The sequence below is a fragment of the Musca domestica genome, unplaced genomic scaffold, assembly GCF_030504385.1.
Source record: "Musca domestica strain aabys unplaced genomic scaffold, Musca_domestica.polishedcontigs.V.1.1 8, whole genome shotgun sequence".
In the NCBI taxonomy this organism is placed as follows: domain Eukaryota; kingdom Metazoa; phylum Arthropoda; class Insecta; order Diptera; family Muscidae; genus Musca; species Musca domestica.
In genome coordinates, this window is record NW_026712409.1 from 7,593,679 (window position 1) to 7,621,520 (window position 27,842).

At 36.7% G+C, this 27,842-nt stretch overlaps 2 protein-coding genes across 5 annotated transcripts in view; one reads left to right on the top strand and one right to left on the bottom strand.

Moving 5' to 3' along the window:
* The window catches only part of LOC101893006 (heme transporter FLVCR2), a 146,765-nt gene extending 141,366 nt beyond the window's left edge, over nucleotides 1-5,399 (top strand). For all 4 annotated transcript variants that reach the window (XM_059130838.1, XM_005178958.4, XM_005178960.4 and 1 more), the window contains 2 exons: nucleotides 4,475-4,585; nucleotides 4,680-5,399. In XM_059130838.1, the coding sequence (XP_058986821.1) occupies nucleotides 4,475-4,585; nucleotides 4,680-4,962 (394 nt within the window). In that variant the 3' untranslated portion in view covers nucleotides 4,963-5,399. The remainder of the gene's footprint in view (nucleotides 1-4,474; nucleotides 4,586-4,679) is intronic.
* A 12,234-nt stretch (nucleotides 5,400-17,633) lies between these two features.
* Nucleotides 17,634-27,112, bottom strand: LOC101893632 (anillin). Its single transcript, XM_005178963.4, has 10 exons — nucleotides 26,877-27,112; nucleotides 26,356-26,772; nucleotides 24,903-26,046; nucleotides 24,133-24,540; nucleotides 22,560-22,791; nucleotides 22,018-22,129; nucleotides 21,761-21,949; nucleotides 21,430-21,693; nucleotides 19,370-19,697; nucleotides 17,634-19,304 (listed from the first exon to the last, which is right to left on the bottom strand). The coding sequence occupies exons 1-10, from the start codon at nucleotides 26,892-26,894 to the stop codon at nucleotides 18,286-18,288; spliced, it is 4,131 nt and encodes a 1,376-aa protein (XP_005179020.1). The 5' UTR covers nucleotides 26,895-27,112; the 3' UTR covers nucleotides 17,634-18,285.
* Between the last annotated feature and the right edge of the window lie 730 nt (nucleotides 27,113-27,842).

Consider the following 27,842-nt stretch of genomic DNA (forward strand, 5'->3'; position numbering starts at 1 on the left):
AGATGGCCTTTAGAAGTTAATGAAGTTATGAGGGGGAAAAGAAAAAAACTTATTTGGAAGGTCTTCAATATTTGATAGAAGGTCTTCAATATTTCTATAGACATTGGCCCACCGTAGATAAACACGGTTTATACAAAAATGCCTGGCTCTCTGTGACACGTCTGTAAATGAAAAATCTTTTTCCGACTTGTATATTAAGAAAATAGCATATTTTTGACGTCTTTAAGGCTTCAGAGATAGTGTCCTTTTTCATAGAAGACTTTTAAGCTTTAACAAATACATGACAAAATCGTATTTGTCTTCAGCAAACGTTGCTCATACCAAGGAACCTTTTGAGAAATTCTTCGGTCCATAGAAGGCTACTGCAACGCCTTTTATCATTTTAAGATATTTGGAGGTGTCATATCCAGAGACAGCCTTCAGAAGGCTTTTTAAATACAGACTGGCCATAAAAAGTTTGTTTCCTTAGTCTATCTATAATGACTCCCTGCTTCCTTGTTCCGTAAGATCCACCTTTAAAAGTATCGGCTATGTGAGACATCTTGTCTAATCTCTTCTATGAATGATTCGCTACTTCCTCCTTTCAAAAACTCCTTGCTTTAATTTCTAACTAAACTATGAAAAATGGGCTTCTGCAGATCTTCAACTCTTTTCTGAGAGAAGGCCTTTAGAAGAGCTTCAGCTCGTCACCGAAAGAAGACCTCCAGCACTGCTTCAGAACGACGACCTCCAGCAGAGCTTCAGTTGTACACTGAAAGACGTCTTCCATCAGAGCTTTAGCTAGTCTCTGCAAGAGGACCTTTAGCAGAGCTTCAGTTCGTCCCTGAATGCTGGCCTTCAAGAGATCTTCAGCACGTCTCTGAAAGACTTCCTTCATTAGAGCTTCAGCTCGTCTCAGGAAGACTTCCTTCAGCAGAGCTGCAGCTCGTCCCTGCTCGTCAGCAAAGCTTTAGGTTGTCTTTAAGAGACGGCCTTCAGTAGAGTTTCAGCTCGTCTCTGAAAGACGGCCTTCAGTTGAGCTTCAGCTCTTCTCTGAGAGACGGCCTTCAGTTGAGCTTCAGCTCTTCTCTGAGAGACGGCCTTCAACAGAGCTTCAGCTCGTCTCTGAGAGACGGCCTTCAACAGAGCTTCAGCTCGTCTCTGAGAGACGGCCTTCAGCAGAGCTTCAGCTCGTCTCTGAGAGATGGCCTTCGGCGGAGCTTCAGCTCGTCTCTGAGAGACGGCCTTCAGCAGAACTTCAGCTCGTCTCTGAGAGGCGGCCTTCAGCAGAGCTTCAGCTCGTCTCTGAAAGACGGCCTTCAGTTGAGCTTCAGCTCTTCTCTGAGAGACGGCCTTCAGTTGAGCTTCAGCTCTTCTCTGAGAGACGGCCTTCACCAGAGCTTCAGCTCGTCTCTGAGAGATGGCCTTCGGCAGAGCTTCAGCTCGTCTCTGAGAGACGGCCTTCAGCAGAACTTCAGCTCGTCTCTGAGAGGCGGCCTTCAGCAGAGCTTCAGCTCGTCTCTGAGAGACAGCCTTCAACAGAGCATCAGATCGTTACTGAAAGACGGTTTTCAGTAGAGCTTAAGCTCATCTCTGAAAGACAGTATTCAGCCGAGCTTTAACTCGTGTTTGAAAGGCGATCTTCAGCAGAGCTTCAACTTGTCTCTGTTAGACGGCCTTAAGTCGAGCTTCACCTCTTATCGAAAAGAAAAACGACCTTCAGCCGGCTTTAGTTTCGTCTATGAATGGGACGACTTTCTGTCTATCTGCTCGTCTATGAATGAGACTGTCTTCAGCCAAACGGACTTCAGCTCGCCTATCAAAGAAATGTCCTTCAGCTCCTCCTTAACTCGTCTATAAGCACTCCCTACAGCCTTACATAAGTTTTTATAAAAGCATTTATTTAACTCGCAAATAAGTTTTCTCTGCAGTCTTGTAGCTCGTCTACAAACAATGTCTTCAGTCTCGCTTCAACTCGGCAGATTCTTAAAGGACGCCTTCAGTTCGTCTATGGTGGGATTTCTTCGGCCCCTATTTAGTACGGCAATAAAGACTTCCTTCAGCCCCTTTAAGCTTGAACACTCCCTTCATTCCTTCTTCAATTCAGGACTTGGCTACAGGGGTTCTTCACCTCGTATATGAGCGGTCTTCTTCAGATTGACTTAGGCTCGTATATAAGCACTCCCATAAACCCCACTCCACTTCGTCTACCCCACAATACTCGTCTAAAAGTGGCTCTCACTTGATAAGTTACCGAGTTTGGCCTTCAGGTTCTTGGGAGTATCAGTGATCGAACTACATATTTAATGGTATATATTTTCATAGCCCGATTACATTTGTTTACCGTTAATTTAGTGGATGTTATTTTAATAAACTTCGCATAGAAGGCAGAAGGATTTACAGAATGGGAACTTAAAATACTTGGTCGAGTTGAAAATTCGACATTTATTAGTCCGTTTTCTAGTAATCTCCTAAAATAGTTTTTTGATTTTAACCACTTTATGAGGAGGCCGACCAAATCGATTTCAAATATTTATCCTAAAAATATTTCCTTAAAATCGTCTCAATAGACTTCCTTTTACTCGTCTCAAAAGACTCCCTTCACCTCGTCTATAAAAACTAAAAAGACTCGCTTCAACTTGTCTATGAATACTCATCCAAAAAACTCCCTTCAACTCGCCTAAATAGACTTCCTTCACCTCGTCTAAAAATAATCTATAAAAACTACTTTCAACTCGACTAATTAACTCATCTCAATTCGCCTAAAAAGACTCGCTTCAACTTGTCTATGAATACTCATCCAAAAAACTTCCTCCAACCCGTCCCATCAGCTTGTAAAAAAGATTTCCCTAGAACTCGTCTAAAAAACTTTCTTTAACCCATCTAAAGAGACTTACTTCATCCAGCACCTCAACCTCTCTCTTCAACTTGTCTATAAATACTCTCCTCTTCTCGTATATAAACACTTTTAAACTCGTCTATAAACTTCATTTAACTCGCCTAAAGAAACTCCCTTCAAATCGTCTAAAGAGGCTCTGCGCAACTCTATGAATAATTCCTTTAAATGCCCTTAAAATGCTACTTCCAACTCGTCTGAAAAGACTCCCTTCAACTCGTCCAAAGTCTCCCGTTCGAAAGCCTCTTAAAAGACTCTCTTCAACTCGTCTAAAGGCACTTCTTTCTACTCATCAAAAAACACCACCTTCGAGTTGCCTAGGAAGATTTTCTTAAATTCGTCTAAATTGACTTCCTTTTACTCATCTAAAAAGGCTCGTCTAAAAAATCATCCAAAAGACGACTTGCATTGATTCGTCTAAAAAAATTCATCCAGCCCGTCTATTAGCATTCCTTTTGGTTAATCTATTAAAATTCCCTTCGACTCGTCCATAAAGGCTCCCTTCGACTCGTCCATGAAGATTCAATTTAACTCATCTTAAAATACTCTCATAAACTTGTCGAAAAAGAGACTTCCTTAAACTCGCATAAAAAAACTCAATTCAACCCTCGCAAAAAAAATCCCTTCATTCCAGCAATAAAGGCACTTCAGCTCGTCTTTAAATACTCTCCTCAATTCGTCTATAAAGACTTTTTTTTAACTCGTCTATAAATGTTTCCTTCGCCTCCTCTGTAAAAGACTCCCTTCAACTTGTCTCTGAATAATTCATCATCCAAAAATTCTCTTCAAATCGCCTAAAAATATTCCCATCAACTTGTCTAAAAAAATCTCTAACCCAATTAAAAAGACTCATTCCGACTTCAGCGTGGCTATAAATGTTATCCACAACTCGCCTAAAAATACTCTCCTCAACTCATATATAAATAATTTCTTAACAAAGACTTCATTTAACTCTAAAAAATACCCCCTACCTTCCCTAAAATGCTTCTGTTAGTGATCTTCTAAAGATTCCCTTCGGCTCCTCAGACTCCTATCGGATCCATAAATTTCTCTCGTCGAAGAGTCCCCCTTCATTCTTTATGAAAAGAGTCTCCCTTTTTTGTTTCTCTTCTAAAATGTTATCTATTCCCGAAAGTATAGAATGCAATGATAATTTAATTTGATAATCAACTATAAAATATGACTGGCCAAAAAGTAAAAGCTTTCAAAAAATTAAATTTCTGTTGTTAATTAAGAACCAAAAATGTGGAACAGATATGGCCAGACAGACAGACAGGCTAGGATAACTGAAAATTGTATTCTTTTTCAAAATTCGAGTCTAATGCGAAACATATTTTGTACCATGCCTCGGGCATTGGCCGTTACATTGTTGAAGCTTTAAAAGGGAACTTTAACTAAAAACTCGACCAGACTTTTGTGGTCTAGCCATGCTCTGTTTGAGTGTTGATGTTGCTGGCTTGGTGTATTTGTGGAATCATGCAATATTTTCTTTGTGATACCATCTCTCTGTGTGTATTTGTGTTTGATAATATTATTGTTGTTGCGATTTTTCCTGGTAATGGTATTTCTAACAAATTTTCCGTTTTTCTTTCTTTGCAGGGAAACTACACTGGCTGTGTATGCCTTTTCCATGGTGGGAATGTGGGTGTTTGCCTTTACTTTAGATACCGGAAGTATTGCTGTCGTTTATGTTACGGCATCCTTGTTGGGGTAAGTATCATCATCCTAGTCAGCTGGAGCAGACACGGAAATCCAAGTGTCCAGACGGTTGTTATATTTTATGTTTCTCTTTTTTTCTCCTCAGCTTCTTTATGACTGGCTATTTGCCGGTTGGCTTTGAATTCGGTGCTGAGCTGACCTATCCCGAACCGGAAGGCACATCATCGGGCCTCTTGAATGCTGCCTCTCAAGTCTTTGGCATTATCTTTACATCGTTGTATTCATGGCTGTTGGGTGACTATGGCGATATTACGGCCAATGTCACCATGGCGGTGATGTTGATAGGCGGCACCATCATAACAGCGCTGATCGGTTCCGATTTGCGACGTCAAAACGCTCAGGCGTCGGGCAATACAGGAAATCCATAGGATCGTATAGATTTTGTTTAAGTAACACAAATTTTGTTCTTCCTTTTGGGAGCGTCCATGCGACGACCGCCAACAAAAAAAAAGGAACAACTAAAACAAAGGCAAAAAATTTCATTTCGACGATTGTGTGAAGCTGCGCTGCTGCTAATTGGCATGGGAAATTAAGGGTAATTTTTTCAAAAAAAAAAAAAAAGCCGGAACTGGGAATGCATTGAAATTTTTTACTTATTGTGTTACTTAAACAAAATCGTAAATTCGTTAATTATTTATATGTAATGTGACTACAAAAAACAAAAACAAATTTATGTTATTTTTTCTTCAAAATGTAGTTCGATTTGTATTTTATTTTACATTCCTATGTTGTTGTTTTTAATTTAATGTTAATTTGTATATATGTGTAAAGAAATTATATAAGTTTTAAAAACAATTTGATTTGATTTTTTTTTTTTTTTTGTTTTATTTATTTATCTAATTTTTTTATTTTTTTTTTAAATTTTATTATTTATTTATTTTTTTTTTGTGATTTAAATTTTTTTTATTTATAGGTAAACACAAACTACACCAAATTCATAAAAAAATTTCTAACTAGGACATATTAAATGGTAGCAAAATGTTCCCCTTAAGAGTCTTATGTAAAGTGGCTTTTTCTGAACTATAGAAAAACTTCCAAGATGGATTTTTCTAATCTCTAAATATTTTCTTTCATCGAATTTTTTGTTCATGAATTTGGTGTAGTTTAGGATCTAAAGCTTCGATCACACATATAGTGCACATATTGCACGCTTGAACTTTAACACTTGCACAATATTTTGAATCCATAAGGGGATTGTTTTCTTAAAATTCCATCTTATATCGCCTTTAAAGTCTCATTTATTGAAGTGTGTTCTTATTCACGTTCAACTTTAGCTTCAGCTCATCTACAAGGTCCTACTTGAATACGGTTTTGAAAACTATCTCTATCTCCTTCATATCATATACTATGTGTTGGGGGTATTATATGTTTGTTATTATTACATTTGAATGTCGGAAAGAGCTTATATCGGGCCAATAACTTTGGCTCTCACTTGACAGGTTCTCAAATGTGAAGTCTGGGTCATATATATCCTGAGTACACGTTAGCTAAGTGGACGATATTTTTAAAAATCATCGAATAGGAGAAGGAAGAAGCACCTATATGATGATAGCTACTTTGTTGAGTTCAAAAGTCTGCCTTTAGTAGTCGTTTTTTATACACTCAGCCATATGGCAGTGGGTATATATCATTTGATACGACCAAAACGTGCCTCATCAAAATAACGGACATTTAGAGCCGATCTAGCGATGTCCGTCCGACTATCTGTTCAATTATCGAAAGGAGTATCCGAATTGGTCCAAACTTGGTACATCGTAATATTCGATCGAGATCGAGTTCGGAGATAGGCAATATCGGTCAACTCCTTCTGGTACCTCCCCCACAAAATGTCAACAATTTCAAAGAAAATATTTGACTGCGCAGAAAGAGTAAAGATGATCCAACTTTCCAAATCCTGTCCACGAAAATGGACAATATCGTTCACTCCATCAAGTACCTCCCCCACGGAGGGTCAAAATGTAAAATAATCATAACTCTAATAAAATGTGGAATAAACATCCGATTGTCTTTAAATTACACACATGCCAATATATCTATTAATCCAAGATCTGACGTGAAGATGGAATATATCGATCCACTCCTTCTGGTACCTCTCCCACAATAGGTCAAAATTGTGAATATCTATGAAGCTCATAAAACGCGAAATTAACATCCGATTCCTTTCAAACTTGCCACATTTCAATATTTCTTTCAACATATGATATGCTATTACCTGTGGCACCTCCCCCACAAAGAGTCAAAGTTCTGAATAACCAAAACGATTATAAAATCCGAAATAAGAATACGGTTCTATTGGTTCGGTTGGAGCGAATTGAGATAGGAGGTTAAAATTATGTGAATTTTGCCAGTAGGCAGATTAAGTTCGTAAATTGGCAATGTCGGTCCACGTTTGCACATAGCCCCCATATAACGATACCATCCGATATTCGATATTTTTATGATTTTAGCGACATTATTCACCATAATTGTTTCAAATTTCGTATTTGATGTTCGTAATGGGTACTATAGCCCATGAATGAAAATCGCCTTTCAGGTTCACGTTTTCGTATAGCCACCATATTACGACACCTCCCGATATTTGGTATTTTTATGATTTTAGCGATATTATTCACCGGTTTTTCAAATGTCGTAGTTGAAATGTATAATGAGTACTGCAACCTGTTACAGAAAATAGTTTATGCAGGTCCTCGTCTTCGTATAGCCCCCATATAACGATACCTCCCGATATTAGGTATTTTTATGATTTTAGCGACATTATTCACCGGAATTGCGTCAAATTTCGTAGTTGAAGTTCGTAATGGGTTCTACAGCCTATGAATGAAAATCGCCTACACAGGCCCACGTCTTCCTATAGCCTCCATGTAACGACACCTCCCGATTTTCGGTATTTTTATGATATTAGTGACATTTATCACCGGAATTGCGTCACATTTCGTAGTTGAAGTTCGTAATGAATTCTACAGCCTATGAATGAAAATCGCCTAGGCTGGCCCACGTCTTCGTATAGGCCCCATATAACAATACCTTCCGATATTAGGTATTTTGATGATTTCAAATCAAATGTCGTATTTTGAAATATGGGATCGGTTCGGACCGTTTTCGTATAGCCCAATATAAAGGGTTTAATTTAAGAAGTAATTTTCTAGGGATGTTATTGTTTTTTTTTTTTGTTTTTTTTTTTTTTTTTTTTTTTTTTTTTGAAATTCTTCAAGTTCTTTTAAAATGGTGAAGGTTATTAAAAGATCGTTGTTGTTTTCCAGGATAAAACCAAGAACATGTAATTTTTTTCCATTCCCAATACCTCTCTTATAGCAAAAGAGACCTTTCGCAATTAAACTTTCCCAATGTAATTTGGGCAAATGAAAAAGAAATGGAATTCTTACCATTACAACAGAAATCTAATGAATTACAGAAAACAAGTGATTTGAATTTAAAAAAAAAATTTCGATAACTTTCCGCTTGGAAAATCAAACCCTCAAACAAAAATTATTGACACCTGTTGGACCATATTTTCTAAATGGTCATTTCAACATCAAACTTTTACAAATTGTTTTTTTTTTAAATAACTGTTTCAATACTGCAAAAGTTGAGTTCCAAAAAAATACCTCCCAAAAAATGGATTCAAAATATTCACAAAGTTCAGTGCACCATAGCTAAACCTCTTAAAAATTATGAAAAAATTAAAAAATATATATATTTATAAAATTTTACAAAAATATCAATTTCATCTATTTGTTTCCTCAAGGATTTCAAATCTTTGGCAAAACAAAACGAGGAGAAATATTGATAATAAAACAGCTTTAATTATCTATTAATTTAGTTCATTCTCTTTAGTTAGTCAATGAAAATGGTTGTAAAAAAACACAAAATGTTTTGTAAATATGAGTTTCTATTAGATTGATTTCACTTTATATAATTCTGTATTGAGAAAAGTTTCAAAGGCACCACCAAACAATGCAAATTAAAAAAAATGCACTTGATTTCCTAAACCAAGTAGCGGCACAAGTTTACACAGCAACAACAACAACAGCAATGAAAACAACAAAAAGAAATATCATTGTTTTTATAAAGTTTTTTTAGAGACATTTTTTTGTATGCAACACTTGCACACAGAGCCACACTCACACTAACACACCCACCCACTCTCACTAAACATCTGCAAATCCCTGTGTTGCCAAATGAGAAAAAATACAAAAATTTAGGTTTACACACTGCCAAATGAAGATACAAGAAAAAGAAAAAACAACAAAAGAAAACAGCTACAACAAACACTAGAACATTTTAAAGGCACAACAGTTGTATAGGGAAATTGTCATCAACACATTGTCACTGTGAGTGTATGATGCTTTTATTCCTGGAAATTAGGGGAAGCAGAAACAAAATTACAAAAAAAATAAATATATTCTAAGAAGAAAACAAACTTGTTTTTATTATTGTTAAAAATGAAAAAAACTATAAATTAAATATTAAATTAAAGAAAAAAAATCTGAAACCTAAAGGTCACATACCCCCTTTCCTTACTCCTCTCCTAACTATGGAAACATGAAGGACTATTCTATCTAACTTTATAAGGGGATGTAACACAAAATATCCTTTGAAGGTTTAAAACTTATCTCCAAATCTCTAGAGAAAAAACTATAAACTTTTAGGTAAACAAAAGAAGAAGAATAACAACAACAACAAATGAAATGTGATGTATCGACAGTTTTGTGACAATTATATAAGTATAGAAAGTAACAAGAATAAAAGAAAAAAAAGAAACAGACAAAAAATGTTAACATTCCACAGAAATGAAAGGAAACAAAAAAAAACAATTATAGCTTAAAAAATATTATAAATAAGCCATTAATAATAATGCTATATTAATAAAAAAAACAACAACTATAACATACAGTAGGAAAATATACATACATATATAAATTAAAAAAAAACACATATAAATATTTAATTCATAAATATACATATATATAAAAATGTATTTGATTTTCAGCAGAAAAGTAAGAGGTGAGGGTTTTTAATTTTGAATTTTTTATATAAAAAAATTAAAACTTTGTTAACTGTTCCCAAAAACTAGGGGAGAAACTTCTACTCATCGAGTTTTCAAAATGAGAGTGAGTATAAAATTCAAATCAAATAATTTTAATAGCAATACACAGAGAAGGTCTTGGGCTGTAGGTTTGATGAAAATAATCGACAATGAATTTCGAAACTACTTGAGGTGGCTTAAGGGTCAAAATTGACAAAAAAATTAACAAAATGCTAAAAATTCCAACTAATTTTAGGGGTTATAGAACTAAATTTACGATGACGATGTTTTAAAATCAAATAATTTTAAGACCAGACATAACCGAGAATAAGTTTTGAAACAATTGGAGATGGCTTAAGGGTCGAAAAAAAATTGAGCAAAGAATTCCAACAATTTTTAGGGGTTATAGAACAAAACTTACAATTTTCTAGAAGTCGATTTTAACCATTGAGGATGTTTTCTCTTAATTAATTTCATTCCAAAACCAATTCCATCGCAAATCTCTGGTCATAAACTTCAGTTCAACTTAAAAACTTCTCATATATTTATACGACATTTTATAGATTTTATAAAACTAAAGGGCCTTCTGCAAACCTTCTATAGTTCGTTTATAGAAAGAAGCCATTTCAGAGATGTTTTACATAAATCGTCAATAAATGGAAGACATTCTACAGGTGAAATATGGGTAAAATACCTTCCAGAACTTTGCATTGCATAGGAGATTTTATAAAGATTTTCTAACGTAAGGACACCTACTAAGATATCCTCTAGACCAGTTTTTGGTTGAAATACGTTCATTTTTTTTTTTTTTTGGATGAATGTATTTTATCCAAAAACTGGTCTTCCGTAAGTAGAAGAATTTTTGCAAGTTCCATATAGAAAAAAGAGACCTTTGCAGAGGACTTATTTCAGATCATCCATAAATAAAACTTCTTCGAGTAAAATACTTTCAAGCGGTGATTTGATAATCTCAGACATATGCCTAGAGTGGCCAAAACATCGAGGCCTCATCGAAATAACGGTTTTAGACCCTACGTCTCTTTGGACCAATTCCGTTTCAGGATATTTGGAGTCAATCTGGAGATGTCCGTCTGTCCGTGTATCTATCAGCGGGTGCGCACGTTAACTCTCGAAGGGAGTATCCGAATTGGTCCAAACTTGGTACATCGTAATATTATTAACAAACTTAGTTCGAGTTTGGAGATGAGCAATATCTGTCCACTCCTTCTGGTACATCCCCCACAAAAGGTCGAAATTTAAAAAAAATATTTTACTGCCCAGAGAGAGAAAGGATAATCCGATTTTGCTCCAACTTTGCAAATCCTAATATTTGCATCAGTGCTAGGTCAGGTGAGAAAGTTGACATATCTGTCCTCTCCATCAAGCACATCCCCCACAAAGGGTCAACATTTGGAATAATTATAACTGTTATAAAATGTTATGTAAAAGACCGATTGTCTTCTAATTCCACACATATTTTTATTAACCCAAGGACTGGTGTGAAGATGAAATATATCGGTCCACTCCTTATAGTATTTTCCCACAAAGGGTCAATATTTTGAATATTTTTGAAGGACAATATTGGCCCATTCGAATATAGGAAGACCCTTGCAGTTCTTCCACAGATAGATATTTTTAAGATATTTTAAAATTCTTCCATTGATAGAGCCCCTTTTCCAAATGTTATTTTTATCGGTAGAACATTTGTTATACATGTCTTCTATAGGGCTCTTAAGAGGCATACTGATATTCTTTAAGGATACACAGATGTGGCGGCAAACGTGGGTCCGTATTTGGCGTATTATGGGGTACACAAAAATATGGCGCCCAACGTGGGGCTTGTTTTCACGAACCTGAAATTGATAGCCTCATGCTCTGCAGACGGAGTTTACTAATATGGCTGAATATTATCATAAAAAGTTGGCACATTAGAGGGTACCCAACAAAATGGCGCCCAACGCCTGGAGATTGATAGTCTCATGTCCTACAAGATGGAACTGATTATTATCATATGGCTGAATATTATGCTCAATAATTGACGCATTATGGGGTAAGAAACAATATGGCGCCCAACGTGAGCCCGATCCATACATTGACAATTTCATGCTCTACAAACCGGTCTGAATATCATCATATGCCTGAATTATCTCCTAAATAATTGATAAGGGGGTTCAAAACAGTGTGGCGCCCAACGTGGACACATTGGCACATTATGGGGTACACGACAGTATGCCAATCAACGTGGGACCGTTCTCACGATCCAGAGTTTGAGAGTCTAATGCTCTACAGACAAACCTGAATATTATCATATGAATGAATATTCTCCTAAATAATTGGTACATTATTTGCCCCGATTCATAATTCATATATTGACAGTCTCATGCTCTACAGACGAAGCCAAATAATCTGTCTCAATATTATCATAAATAGTTGGGCCCTTACATAAGATAATGACGCCCAACGTGGAGCCATTCCCACAAACCAGATATTAGGAATCTCAAGCTCTTTTCACGTTTCGCTCTTTCGTACCTCTGATATGGCGCCCAACGTTGAACTCGTTCCCACGAATGTGATACTGGGAGTCTTAGACAGAGCTGAATATGTTCATAAATAGTTGGCGCGTAGGTACAACAGTATGGCGCCCAATGTCTTGCCCGTTCCCACAATCATTTATCGGATTGGCTGGCTGTTGAAACTATTCCTTCTATCCAGACTTTTTCGCCGATTCAAAGGGCTCAGTTTTATTTCTAACTCAGCTATAGATGCCTACGACTATTTACGTAGTATTATTTTTTCAGATAAATATAAGTATAAATTTCATAAAATCTGATCTACACCTCTTTATGGAAATCAAATACGAAAGTTTAGGGAGTTTTTTTTTAAATGTAAACGCATTGATATTGAATGAAAAATATAAACCATATCAATTTAGTATAGCATAGAACAGGCATACATATATACAACAAAAACACACATGTATAACACATACACATACATATTTAAAAGGAAAATATATATACACTTACTATATATGTAACTAAAAAATGAAAAACGCAAGAAATTGCCAAATTTTTAAAGGAGATATCTCACAAAAAAGAAAAACATTGCTTAAATCCTAGATGGATATAAAAATCTCCAGACCCTCCCCCTCCTATACCACATTTTACATGCAAACATGAATACCTACCTTAAAAGAAAAGCAATTACATTTCAAATTACAAAGCAACACATGACAATAAAAAACGCCGAAACACAGAAATTAAAACAAGGTTTATTGTTTTGCATAAAACAAGGAAACGACAACAACAACACCAAAACGAACCTCATTACAACAAGCCAGCCACGGTACATTTAACAATTCCCACACCAGCCTAAATCGAAATTACAAAAAAAAACAACTTAAAACATGCAAATTATACCCGAACACACACACACGTATTTTACCCACACAAAGGATTGTTACTTAATTTGTTTAAAAAAAGTGCAAATTCTTTAAAAATGGCAAAATAAATGAGTTCATATCAAACAAAAAACACCATAAAACATTCAGTGGCTTTATATAATGAAATATGTTAATACCATTAAAATAACCCCACTATGATCCTATTCTATGTGGACACCGAGACACATGTCCACACAGACACTTGAAAAAAAAAACACAAAATCTATTCAAAAACTGTTAATGCTTTAAATGTGTGCTTGCCGAAAAATCAACATAAACAATTAAAAAAAGAAATAAACAAAACAATGGATATAAAAGAATTTTGCTCAAGAATAAATAACAAATGAAAAAAAAATGTTGTTAAAAAAAAAACCAAAATTTATATATGGATATATATTAAAAAAAAGGAACAAGAAAACACATCCATAATGTTCAATATTTCAAGTTGTTAATACTAAATGTCTATGTATTATAACTATTAATATACTATACAAGAAAAAAATAAACAATGAAAAATTAAAAGAACAGAAAAAAAATAATTATTTTGTTTTATTTTATTTCTCACACACAAAAAGCAAATTTTAGGCAATGAAAGTCAAATTTTAAATCTCTTTTTTATATTCCGCATAACAAACTGTAGAATTGTTCTTAAAAATAAAAAGGAATCTGCAATTCAGGCTAGACCGACATATTCTGTTTTTATATCACATCCTAGAAACAATGCACAGATTTAAAAGCTCTATATTAACCCAATCATAGTGGACACATTTGCTTGCAATTTTTATACCGTCCGCCATATGGCTACAGATGGTATATATCAAGCGATACGACCAAAAAGTGCCTCATGGTAATAACGATTTTGGACCCCAGGTCCCCTTAGACTAAATCCATCTCTGCACACATGGAGTCTAGAAAATGGACAATATCAGTACTTCCAATATGGCGCCCAACGTGGGACTCGTTCCCACGAATGTGATATTGGGAGAATCTTATATTACAGACGGATCTGAATATTATCATTAATAGTTGGCTATTTTGGCGTACACAACAGTATGGCGCCCAACATGGTACCCGTTCCCACTATCCAGAGATAGACTATCAATCTCGTGCCGTACAGACGCAGCTGAATATTATCATATGGCTGAATGTTATCATAGATAGTTGGAGCACTGTGGGATACACAACAATATGGCGCCCAATGCGGGATTTATTCCCACAAACGTGAGGTTGAATATTATCATAAATAGTTGGCGTATTGTATATTGCGCCCAACGTGGTGACCGTTTCCCCGATTCTGAGATTGATAATATTTACCTACGTGGTATAGTATCATATATAGTACATGCATTATGGGGTACACAACAATATGGCGCCCAACGTGAACGAATGTGAGATTGATTGAGAGTCTCATACTCTTTATACTGAGCTGAATATTATAAATAGTCGGCACATTGTGGCGTACACAACAGTATGGCGCTCAACGTGGTGTGCGTTTCCACTTTCCTGAAATTGACAGTCTCTTGCCCTACAGACAGAGCTGAACACCATCATATGGCACGTATTATTATAGTACGTGCATTATAGGGTACTCAACAGTGTGGCACCCAACGTAGGGTTATGATCCTCTGAGCTGCACTTTATCATATGTCTTAATATCATATATCATATTATAAATCAAATCTCTGAATATTATCATAAATAGTTGGCGCAATATGGGATATACAACAAAATGGCGCCCAACATGAACGAACCTGAGATTGAGAGTATCACACTCTACACACGGAGCTGAATCTTACCATAAATAGTTGGCGCATCGTATACCACGATGCGTATGCGTAGTATGGCGTCCAACGTGATGCCTGTTGAACATTATTATATGTCTGGATATTATCATAAATAGTTGTCGCATTATGGTATACACAACAGTATGGCGCCCAACGTGATGCCTGTTCCCACGATCGGGGGATTGACAGTCTCATACTCTACAGACATAGCTAAACATCATCATATGGCTGATTATTATCATAAATAGTGGGCGTATTATGGGGTACACAACAATATGGCACCCAACGTAGGGCTCGTTCTCACGAACGTGGGATTGACAGTCTCATACTCTACAGACAGAGCTGAACATCACCATATGTGAATGTTATATGAATGTTATCATAAATAGTAGGCGCATTATGGGGTACACAACACTGCGGCGCCCAACATAGGGCCACGATCATGAGATTGAGTCTCTTGTTCTCAGACGGAGCTGAATTATCATGTGACTGAATATTATGTTGGCGCATTGTTAGGTCTCTTCGGACGAAATCCGTTTCAAGACATTTGGAGTCGATCTAGGGGAGGGAGAAGGGAGTTTGCGATTTGGTCAAAACTTGGTAGATGATAATATTCTTATCGAACATAGATTGAGTTCAAATTTTGTGCAAACTTTGCAAATCCTAATATTTTTATCAGTGCTAAGTCATGTGGGACAATGGAAAATATCGGTCCACTCCTTTAAGTACCATTCCCATAAAGGGTCAAAATTTTGAATATTTAGAACTCTTATAAAATGTAAAATAAATGTCCGATTGTCTTCAAATTTCGCATATCTCAATATTTCTGTTAACAAAATATTAGGTGTGAACCTTATGGTACCTCCTCCACATGGTACGCCCTTCTTTTGATAGCTCCTCCAAAATGGGTCAACATTTTAGACCCCACAAAAATTTTATGCCAATTTAGCCTTGTTCGTCTGTAAAAATCACTCTAGCTTCCGAACGAATTGAAGTAGGTTGTTAAAATTTTACTCAAATGTATATTATGTCTGCAGAACTTTTGTTATTGTCAATGGGCCAAGTAGGTCCACGTTTTGGTTTAGTCCCACATATTGGTACCTCCCTATTTTCGGTATTTTGGCGATTTAAGCGACATTATTCATCGGAAATGTTTCAAATTTGGTATTTTAAGTTCGTAACGGATACTACAGCCTACGACAGAAAATTGTCTGTGCAGGTCCACGCCTTCGTATAGCCCCCATATAACGACTCCTCCGGATATTCGGTATTTTGATGATTTTAGCGACATTATTCACCGGGATTGTTTCAAATTTGGTATTTGAAGTTCGTAATGGATACTACAGCCGTTGACAGAAAATTGTCTGTGCAGGTCCACGTTTTGGTATATCCCCCATATAATAGTACCTCCGCCCTATATTCGGTATTTTGATGATTTTAGCGACATTATTCACCGGGATTGTTTCAAATTTGGTATTTGAAGTTCGTAATGGATACTACAGCCGTTGACAGAAAATTGTCTGTGCAGGTCCACGTTTTGGTATATCCCCCATATAATAGTACCTCCGCCCTATATTCGGTGTTTTAATGATGTTAGCGACATTATTCACCGGAATTGTTTCAAATTTGATATTTGAAGTTCCAAAGGGATAGTAAAGCCTAAGATAGAAAATTTACTGTGCAGGTCCACGTCTTCGTATAGCTCCCATATAACAGTACCTCCCTATATTCGGTATTTTGATGATTTTAGCGACATTACCAGGAATTGTTTCAAATTTGGTATTTGAAGTTCGTAATAAATACTACAGTCGTTGACAGAAAATTGTCTGTGCAGGTCCACGTCTTCGTATAGCCCCCATATTACGGTACCTCCCAATATTCGGTATTTTGATGATTTTATCGTTGTTCCACGGAATTGTTTAAAATTAGGTATTTAGAATTCATAATGGGATCTTCTTCCAGGTCTTCAGTACCTCCATATATTCGATATTTTGACGAGTTTATGTACAATACCCACCGAAAAAGTTTGAGATGTCGTATTTCAAGTTCGTAATGGATGCTACAGCCTGTGATAGAAAATTGTCTATGCTGGACCCGGTCTTCGCACAGCTCCGATATAATGATACCTCCCTATATACGACATTTTGATGATTTTTTTAAGTTTTCGAATTGGAATATGGTAATGGCTTATGGAAAACAATGCCACGTCGTATAGACTCCAATAAAACGGCTATATTCGGTATTTTTAAAATTTTAACAGAATTTTTCAAGGATTTTATTTTTTTGAAAATTTCGAAACTCGTTCCAAATGGTGGAGGGTATTCAAAGTTCGGCCCGGCCGGAATTACTGCTTTTTAACTTGTTATATTTATATCAGACTTAGGTCAGATGGCAAATGGACAATATTGACCCACCCCCTCGGAACCTTTCCCAGATAGGGTCAACAGTTTGAATAATCCTGACGCAAGTTAAAATATATTTCAATAAGAGGACAATAGGCAAATTGGGTTAATCCACACTCAAAGCATGATTTTACTGAAAATACCTAGGTCTGAAAGTGGTGCTTCCGTAGGAATAGTGCGAACTCCATCGTGGTTTCATAAAATGGACAGACGCTCAGACATAGCTATATATACTTTTTGGAGCATCGGACAACAATTTCGAGGTGTTGCAAACAGAATGATAAATTTATACATTCTCCATTTTTATGATGAAGGGAATAAAACATAAACATTTCACATTCATTTCCAATCATTAGGAAAATATTTTTCTGCAAAGAATTCCAAATTTTGAGTTTTTTTACATAAGTACATAAATATTTTATTGTATTTACTTTTTTTAAAAATATAATGCGCATGTATCTGGATAATACAAAAAAGAGATACGACTTAGCTAATTATGTTATACAAATATTAAACAATGCATAGAAATTTTATGAATTACCATACCATTGAATTGCATTAAATTTACGACTATAAAATATATAAACTGGGCTTCTTGATAAAACGAATGCGTCAAAAAATACCGGTGAGGTTATGTTATTAACGCTGGTTTTTTTTTATTCTGTCCCTCATTTTTGAGGTTACGATACTATAAATGGTTAATTTCTGAAACCAATTTTGGCAAGCAAAACAAAAATAAAACACAATACACATAAACTTATAAATAAGCTCAATTTATGTATGTACTGAGATGTGATACGACAAATTTATGATATTTAGAATATCATGGCAAAAATAAGTTGTGAAACGATGCCGTTTCGAATACTTGTTCCATAAAAAATAATATTATTAATACTAAACATATAAACAACATGTAGTTTGTGTTGAGAAACAACGATAACTTGGTTACAAATAGAACGAACTCATGTTAACATTGACAAGGTTTGTGACATTGCGTTATGATGTGGAGACAACTGGTATGCATGGATTTTTATGATTTACTGTGGGGGACCCCATGCTCTTAACAGTGTCAGGGCTTTATTGAAATAGGCACACCACTCCTCACGTTCTTCCTTGGTATCGGCCGACAACAAATATCTCACTGTGGTTGTACGACCATTTGGCACAATCACCAAAGACTCTTGATCTGTGTCTCGTGCCGGCCTTTGACACTCCAGCAACATGGTGTTGAGGCGAGCACAAATATCCCGCGGCGCTGTATTGACTTTTTGCGATGAACATGTATACAAATCAATTGAGCCCATGGGAGCCTTTTTCTTTTCATCATCAGGATATTTCCAATAATTCAACATGGTACCATTCAAATGACACCAGCGCCGGTGCCAAGCACCAAAACCGGAAATATCTTCAAACATGGTGAGGAAACCTTTATATTCCACGGATACTGAAAGCTCACAGTTGACCTTCATGTGAACCACACCCTCCAGCGGACTTACACCCAAGACTTGTGTCAATGTCCACGAGGTCCTTTGTATCTCTCGCAATGAGAATATCGCAAAACCGTATTGTACCAAGGCAGGAGTACGTACTGCATGGGGACCAGCTGGACTCTGGACTGGTGGCATAACCAAACGATTATCGGATCCTTTCTTTTTGGGTGTTTTTGCTCCAGATTTTTTATTCAAATTTATGTGGTATTTTACTTCATGCGGTAGAACTTCACGCTGGGCAGTCATACCATAAATTTCCAGGGTTACTCTAAAATCAGCATAGACATTATTCAATTGCAAGACGTCGGGGAATTTAACGGCCAAAAGCCCGGGTAACGTGGGCACTGTCTTGGTGGCCAGAACATGTTCATTGTATTTGAGCAAGCAGACAAGATGATGGCCAGATATGGTATCAGCTGCCAGTTTGCGTATGTAATCTTGTCTCAGGGGAATAGTGATTTCTTTGACTGTGAGACGGCCCTTTTCACGAGGTGCTCCCAAGGGGCGTAAAGTCTTTTCAACACGCAAACGTTGTACCTCATCCAAACAAGCCTGGCGACGATGGGCTGGAAAAATATGGAAGTGGGAAGTTAATAAAAATTAGATTTTAAATATTTAATTGGTTACTCACTTGCCACCAAGAGATGTCGTTCACCTTCCACTGATTCTGTGGATCCGGAGAACTCAATTGTGGCTGCACACAAATTCAAAGCCTGGCTTGTCTGCGCGATAACCTGCTGCTGTTTACAAACTTCTTCCAAAAGTTTCTTGATTTTTTCCTGCACCAAATGAGAGTCATCTTGCTCGGCCTCAGATTGACTTTCTTCATCACTTTCTTCGGTCGGTTCATGTACAAAATGCACTTGTTCTCCAACACCTTTAGTTTCTAGCTTTTCCATGGCGGAACGCAAAACTTGTTGTTCGCGGCATATTTTTCGTATCGGTGTTGAATTAGCACTCTGTAAAAGAAAAGGAGAATATGTTGGGTTGTTAAAAAGACTAGTTTGGAGTGGTTGAAAGGTGAAGTTATTTTGGGAAGCCAAGACGCAAACCATTAATTAAGTAAAGGTGGGAACAGTGTTGGATAAACTGAATGGTGAAATTACAACAAAACTATTCACAAAAGTGATGAGAACAGTGTTGTAAGAATGTGTGGTGAACCTAGCAATGTACTGGTCGTTTGGAGGTGAGGGTGAATTGTTTTTTGAATCGTTAATATTTTGTGGCGAATATTATGTTAGAGTGGCTATGTTCGAGGCACATGAAACATTTTTACAACAATTTTACAGCGAGATTTGAAAATATTACCACAAAGGACTGGAACAGAAAGAAAATAGGGTCAGAAGACCTAAAGAGTTGCTTCGCTTGGCCGAAAGTGTTGAATGCCGAGAGGTCGGCTGAAAATGTACATCTTCGGTTGGCCACCAGAACTCAAGCGCCGGCCATGGTGATGGTGTGAACCGTCATAACAGCGCTCTCCGCTCGTATTAATCGACCGTGGCATCAGAATAAATGCCGAATATTATCGCGAAAATATTCTGGAGGGTGTATTAAAGCCTTGGGCACGCAAAAAATTTGGCCGCAGACCTGGGACATTCCAACAGGACTAAGCACCATCGCACTCAGCACGCGCCACCCTAGAATGGTTACAAAATGGGGTTCCTCGCTTCATTTCCAGCGCACAATGGCCACCAAAATCTCCGGATTTTGGAAAACAAGGTTGGCACTAAAAAATACCAAAGTGTCGATTACCTCAAGCAATCGCTTCGCCGGAAATGGTCCAAAATACCGCAGAGCAATATTCGGGCAGCGTGTGACATGTTTTAATTGGCCGTTTGAAGCCCATAATTCGTGCCAAAGGCGATCAATTCAAAAATTCTAAAATTGAATGCTATTTCCGACATTTTTTGCTTTCATTCAATAAAATTAAAAAATGTAAAAATTTTGGCTTTTAACTTGGTTGCAGATTTTTATCTCACCCTATATGGGAGCTATATCTACGAAATTTCATCTGGATCGGACAATAAATGTGACCTGTACTTTGTTTACAAAAATACATGAACAGAAGAATGGACGGACGGACATGCATGAATCGACTCAGAATGTGATTCTATGGAGATCATCAACAGAATCTATGGGTCTATCTCGTCTCATTTTGCCTGTTACAAACAAATGCACAAAGACATAATATCCTGAACACCTTGTGGTGTAGGGTATAAAAACGATTGATAAGTGTTAACACACCCCCTCAAAGTCACTAATTTGTATCCATATATCCGATCAATTCCAATAAAATGAAAATTCAACTTGGGGAATATAAATGTGCTTAGATTAATTCCTTCGATCGTTTTGTCCTGTCAATTTGCAATTCAGGATCTGAGTTAACATTAATCTGGGTGTTAGTACAGCGCCCGTAAAAAAAGAATTGTTACTCATGGCACTTTTATTCCAAACTAAGGATTTCAGGCACAGAATGCACTTGACCGGATCACATTCTGGTAAAAATTAATTGTCTTTTACAAATCGTTTTAAATTTAATTTTTGCCTAGTCTGTTAAGGCGGAGATCATTTTTTTTTTTTTTTGGTAGATTTTCCAAATTCTAAATATTCCACCAAAAGGGGAGGTTTGTGTCTTTACCTTCAACCTGAAGAAATTCTTGGGAACTGTCTGACAAAAATTCGAAAACTTACATTTGCACTTTGTTGGCGACGATAAAAGCTGACCGTATGCACCAGTGTTACAACATTTTCATTTTCCTTATTTATGCTTAATTCCGATTTCACTGGATGCATATAGGATGCACCACCATCAGGGCCTCCATTGTCATTTTCCACATTCATGGCATTATGTTGGTCATCAGAATGCTCCTCATGTATTGTTTGATATGTACCCTGTCTGTTGGGTGTATTTGCCTTGCGGAAACTAAAACTGTTTGAGGCAGTTGTTCCTTTGCTCTAAAAAAAAATCAAATATAAATTAAAATCATATTTCAATTTAATTTAAAAAATCCATGAAACTTACCCCTCTTGACAGGCGGCTATTATTTTCATCATCTTCTTCGTCTTGTGTTATATCATCATCACCATCTTCATTATCTTCCAAGGCTTCATCCAAATAATCATCCATACCCATTGATGCTGCCGAGGAATTTAACGATGAATCACGGGTATTATCTTCAAAGTATTCATCCTTATCGGCATATCTAACTTCCTGTAAGATAAAAACACACACACAAGGATGAGCATAACAATAAGGGTTGTTTCCATTTAATTACTTACCTTGACATGGGTCGTTTGTTTATCATTCTTTTGCACAACTTGCATTATTTCACGTCCTAAACTACCATTGCAAATACCAACACTGCTATCTTCATTTTCAGTTTCCATATAACTAATGGGGTGCCAAACGGTAGGGAGAGATAACATAAAAAGCCATTGCAGTTTGGATTAATGGGAAATGGGGGGAAACAAAAAAAACAAATAAAAACCAATCAATTAAAAACAAAAATTCACACAAAAAAAAAATCAATTCAATTTGACGACCACAAAAAATGGACAATATAACAAACATTTATTTCAAAATGGTTTATAAATATTTAAAGCTATCAATAAATAGTTTAAATAAATATGTATGTGTGCATAAATAAATAAATAAATAACTGTTGTACTTATAAACTAATTTGGTAAATTGGTGAGCAAAAGCCTATATTCTTTGTATTCATAACATAATCAAATACTTGCGCGCATTTTGTTACGTTTTTGTCACTGACTAATCGAGACATAAACAGAATAATAAAAATGAATAGAATTTTTCTTCGCACCTGTCTTCGTTGTCTTCATCGTGACGAGCAGCGGCGTCTTGGCCACGCAATGGTTCCAGCGAGGCCCTCATTTCATCGGCCGTGCTGAGAGCCGAGGCCGTAGCAGCAGTACAATAATTATTTTCATTATCCGAAAGAGATTCGTTGGACTCAAGATCAGATAAGGCGGGATATAGACGATTTGTGCGTACCCGTTTGCTGTCTTCTCCCACGCCATCAATAGCATCACCGGCTGAAAGAGAAGAAAATGTAATTGTATGTGTGAAAGTTAAAGGGAGTTGGATGTTTATTTCGCTTTCTTCTAGCCTTTATTTTTTTAAACATTGAACCCTATGTGGGTGAGTTGTTATCAAAATAAATGGTCAGATCTCTGCAATTTTTATGACAAATCTTGTGTTGATGGAAATATTGAGATATGCCAACACTGAATGTAATCGAAAGTTAATTTCTTATGTTATGAGCTTCATTGATATTCAAAATTTTAAGCCTTTGTGGCGGATGTACCAGAAGGAGTGGATCGATATATCCCATCTTCACACCAGACTTTGGGCTAATAAAAATATTGTGATGTGTGTGATTTGATGTCAATCGGACTCTTACATCACATTTTATAAGAGTTATAATTATTCAAAATTTCAACCCTTTGTGGGGGAGGTACCAGAAGGAATGGTCCGATCTCTACCATCTTTATAACAGATATTGTCTTGATAGAAATATTGAGGTGTGCCAAATCTGAATGGAATCGGACATTATTTTAGATTTTTAAAAGTTTCAAGGATAGACAAATTTTTGAAACTTTGTGGGGGATGTACCAGAAGTAGTGGACCGATATATTAAATCTTCACACCAGACCTTGGTTTACTTGAAATAAAGGGATGTGCTAGATATTAAGAGAACCAGATGCTTATTTCGGATATTATAATCGTTTTGGTTACTCAAAACTTTGATCCTTTGTGGGGGAGGTACCAGAAGGAATGGTCCGATCTCCACAATCTTTATAACAGATATTGTGCTCATAGAAATATTGAGAAGGGCAAGTCTGAATGGAATCGGTTGTTAATTTCGCGTTTTATAAGTTTCATAGATATTCAAAATTTTGACCCCTTGTGGAGGTTGTACCAGAAGGAGTGGACCGATATTGCCAATCTCCCAACACGATCTAATTTTGATAATAATATTACGATGTTCAAAGTTTTGATTAAATCGGATACTCCCTTCGAGAGTTATCGTTCACACCAGCCAACCAGACAGACGGACGGACTGACATCGCTAGATCAACTCCAAATGTAGTGAAATAGATTTGGTTCAAAGAGACCTAGGGTCTAAAAACATTATTTCACACATTTGAGGCACTTTTTGGGCCTATTAAATGATATATAACCTCTGTAGCCATAGAGCTGAGCGTATAATTATAAAAGATTGGACCAAGAGTTACAAAATAAAATCTTAAACATCATTATCGGTTGCTGGGGTTTCTTGGAGTTTGAGAAGTCATTACCTTCAATTAATTTTCTTTTAATGTCAATAAAGTATTGCAAATCTTTCATTTTAAAATTTAGGATTTTCAACTTACGTGATCTTCTTTTCGTGGTTTGCTGATTGCCACCCGTTGGCATTGGAGGTGGTGGTGGCGGAGCATGTGGCCTGGATGATGATGATGTGATTAGGGAAGCTGCAGCTGCCTTAACTTGGGCCTGACGAGCCAATTCCTTGAGTTCCTGATCCTTTGACGATGTCTGTTGTTGCTGCTGCTGTTGTTGTGAGAAAATTTCCTTTTGTTTATTGAAACGATTGGCTAGCAATTGCATTTCTTCTTCACGTTGTTTACGTATGTCTTCTTTAATCTTATTCTCCGATTGAGTAGAGCCAAAAATGGCAGCTACTTTGTCACGTAATTTACTTTCAGGTTTAGTTTTCACTAAGACGGGAGGATTAGTTGTTGCTGCTGTTGTACTACTTGCAGCTGTCGCGGAGGTTGTAACTAAATGAAGAGTGAGGTAAAGATTATGATTAGTGTGTGTGCATTTCAGGTAAGAAATTCTAAGAAACGTCAATAAAATCGCGGATTAGTGTCTTTAGCTTAAATCCCAGAATTGTTTCAAAAATCCTTAAGTTTTACAACATTTCCAGAAAATTTGAGAATGTTTTGTTTTCGCGTTTTCAACAATTTCTAGGAAATATTCCTTTATGAGTAGGTATTTAGGCATGGATTTACAACTTATTTTTACAAAAAGCCTGGATGGTTGATTTCCCTCCCTTCCCTTACAATAACTTTAGACAATATAACATCCTACTCTAGATAATTTAAAACATATTTGAATTTCGTTTAAAAAAAGTACTTACCTTTGGAATGTTGTTCCTCCTTTTTATTGTGGGAATCCTGTAAAATTTTACTAATGGGAGGTGCCATACCAAAAGCAGCCTTTGGCACCAAGGCTTCTCCCTTATTCTTTTCGAAAAGTTTCATACGCTCTTTGAGCGACAACTCAGTGGGATCTTTTTGAGGTTTCTGTTGTTGTTGCTGCTGATTGGCCTGGGCCTCGAAAATTGCTGCTCTTCCCGACACTAAGCCCGCCTTAACGGTGGGCACTTTTTTCTCTGCAACTGGAGGTTTATTTTCTGCCTTATTGCTGGTCAGAGCATTAAATTTAGTTGTGTCCAATTTTCCCACATTACGTCGTTCTTCGGTTGCCTTTGGAACAGCAGTGCTTTGTAGTTCCTCGTCCATCATCATTTCTTCATCTTGTTTAAAATCATACGATACCTTGACGGTCGATGACTCACGTCTCTGGAAACCTTGGGCCTCTAATGAATTCAAAACCTTAGGATCCCATTTCAGTTGTTTGGTTTTCTGTTCCTTATCTTTGGGAGATTTTGGAGCAAGATTTTTGGGAGATTTGGGGGCAGGGTTTTTAGGTGATTTTGGTGCTGGCTGGGCTTTGGGAGATTTTGGTGCCTGCAGAGCCTTGGGAGATTTTGGTGGCTGTTGGGCCTTTGGAGACTTGGGCGCCTGGTCTTTGGGTGGTTGTGGTGCTTGTCCTTTAACATGATGACCCTCTGGCCTCAAGCGGCCTCTACTTGGCAAATCGGGTTTTGGTGGTGGTACTTTTGTCACCTCTGTTGTGGGAGTCACTACATGATGTGAGGTGTCATCTTCCCATTGATTGATGGTGCTGGCCAAGGCAGCCAATTTGCCAAATCGTTGCTTGGGTTTGTGCAATTGATTGTTCATATCGATTTCGTCTTTATTGTCGGCATGGAAATTGGCCTCGGTACGATGTATGGGAGATGATAAATCATCCTTGTCAGAATATAGAGCACCGAGGCGTTGCAGGCGATTACGTGAGGTATCACGAATTTTAACAGCTGGCTCATTGACGACTGTCCTTTGGGTGCCTTCGGAAGTTCCAATGTTGCCCAACTTCGCCATATGTTTGCTGTAATCTTCATCGTCGGTTATTTCTTGTTCCTCTACTTGGACTTGGACCTGAAAGAATATGAAAAAAAAAATAGTTTTACAGAACGTTTTTACAAAAATTTCCCTAAAAACCCTCATTGGGGGATAGAAGTTTGACAAAAAGCTTTGGAAATTTGAAAATGGTTATTTTGGAATTTTCTTAGGAATAGAACTCAAAATTAATAATGGAACTGACAGATATCATATCCCAATAACATCAACATATTTAAGAAGTTTACGGAACGGAATCGTTGATCAATTCCTCAGACGTTGTTTTCTGCATTTTTCTTTGCATTTCGTTTTTCATAACCTCAAGTCTAGCTTCATCACTTTACTTACCTCAACATTTTTGTCGGTCATAATGTTAATTTCTATGCCCAAATCCATATTTTCTTTATCGACAGCAGAAAATTGTCTCAAAACCTTACGTGGCGATACATTTGAAGATTTATTTTGGGAATTTGATGCCATTGTTTCCACAGATTTCTCCACGACATGCAATTTATTTACAGTGCCTTCACCACCACTAGCAGTCGACGACGATGTGTTTGCTGAAGAATGCAAGGGCAGCTGTTGTTTTTGTTGCGAAGCCAACGCCATTGTTGTTGTACAAGCGGCGCCGACGCCGCTGCCTGTACTAATTGTTGAAGCCATTGACGAAGACGAGGTGTTTGCATCACCACAAGGAAATTTACTGGCATCTGTGCTGCAAATGCCCAAGGCACGGCTGCGTTGTTCTGCCTTTTCAAGCATGCGCTGTGGGAAAATGGAAAAGCATACAATTATTTATATCCTTCCAAATATTCCTATCACAAATTATTCCGTGGAATCTTAGTATGAAATCCTCTGCTTCTTCTTACCTGCGTAAAAGGATCCATTTTTCATTTGTTTGCTTTGATTATTTTCTTGAAAATATTCACTTTGTCAAGTTTGTTTTCACTTTTACTATATCCTTTTTTTTAATTTGTAACTAAATTGAAGTTCTGGAATTCTTTGAATCCGTCAGAATAATAATTTTCACAATTTCAGATGCCTTATTCTCCAGGAGATCCTTTTTCCTTTGTAGATTTGTAGACAATGACAATTGGTCAAGCGCCAGCGACTAGTAAACAGTTGAAGAAAATTTCAAAATGTTGTTGTGCAAGAAAGCCGCTTGGGCGCCTTTGATATTTGTGTTTATTTGCCGCTTGGTGTCTACATGCAGGGTTGTATTTCGTTGACTACTTCATATGATATGTTGTACAACTGAAAAACAATGAGGGGAAAGCTATCATTTCATAGTGATAAGCAAACTTTATATTTCTCCGTATTGTTCACCCATTAAGAAGTGTCAGGAGACGCATTGAATAATTGATTTATTTGCCGTTGGGTAGCTTCACGTTGGATTGTATTTGGTTTTCTCTTTCATAAGATATGCTGTACAATTTGACAAACGTTAAGCAAGAGCTATCATTTCATTGTGATTGGTAACTTTTTACCGCAATGTATCAAATACAGCTCAGAAATATCTTTGCCAAATTTTATCAAGATCGGTTCAGATTTGGATATAGCTCCCTTATATATCAAATGGGCAATACAAGTCCGAATTTAAAAGATACAAATGCTTCGACATATTTAGTCTTTTCAACTTTAAATTTTAATTATAATCATATAATCATGTATGATTGAATTCTCCCTACAAACTTTTAATTGCTATGTGGAGCTCTAACAAATTAGCAAAGTGGTGTAGGGTATCATAAATTATTTGACATTTCGTATTCAGAGACATTAAATCAATACCAAATATCCCCAATATCTAGTTGGTGGAATTTGTGGTCCAAGGTCCA